Source organism: Apaloderma vittatum, unplaced genomic scaffold (genome assembly GCF_000703405.1).
Source record: "Apaloderma vittatum isolate BGI_N311 unplaced genomic scaffold, ASM70340v1 scaffold29346, whole genome shotgun sequence".
Classification (NCBI taxonomy): domain Eukaryota; kingdom Metazoa; phylum Chordata; class Aves; order Trogoniformes; family Trogonidae; genus Apaloderma; species Apaloderma vittatum.
The window spans coordinates 21,142-21,454 of NW_009721874.1; the positions used below are offsets into that span (position 1 = coordinate 21,142).

At 56.9% G+C, this 313-nt stretch overlaps 1 protein-coding gene across 1 annotated transcript in view; it reads right to left on the minus strand.

The window, feature by feature from the left end:
- PKD1 (polycystic kidney disease 1 (autosomal dominant)) overlaps window positions 1–313 on the minus strand; it is a gene marked incomplete at both ends in the record, with an annotated part of 48,959 nt that overhangs the window by 21,137 nt on the left and 27,509 nt on the right. The window contains 1 exon segment of the mRNA XM_009871555.1: window positions 151–221. Coding sequence (XP_009869857.1) covers window positions 151–221 — 71 coding nt within the window.

The window sequence follows — 313 nt, forward strand, 5'->3', positions numbered from 1 at the left end:
GGGGCAGAGCCTGTCCTTTCGCTGGGAAGGAAGATGAGGAGGGAAGCAGCTGGTTAAACAACAAAGCCAGCACTGCTGACGCTTGCCCTGGTGCCCAGTTTGCACAAGTCCTGTGTAGGAACATCGTGGACCTGAAGCCTGGTTCCTCACCGGTCCAGCTCTGAGAAGCTGCAGGTGGAGGATGCATACAGCTGAACCCAGAGGAGAAAATCCAGGTTCAGCTGGATGGAGCAGAAAGAGCACACTTGAAAACAGGGGTGGTGTGCTGGGAGGAGCTGCACTGCTTTTGGCCTCCTTCCCTGGGGACCGAGGA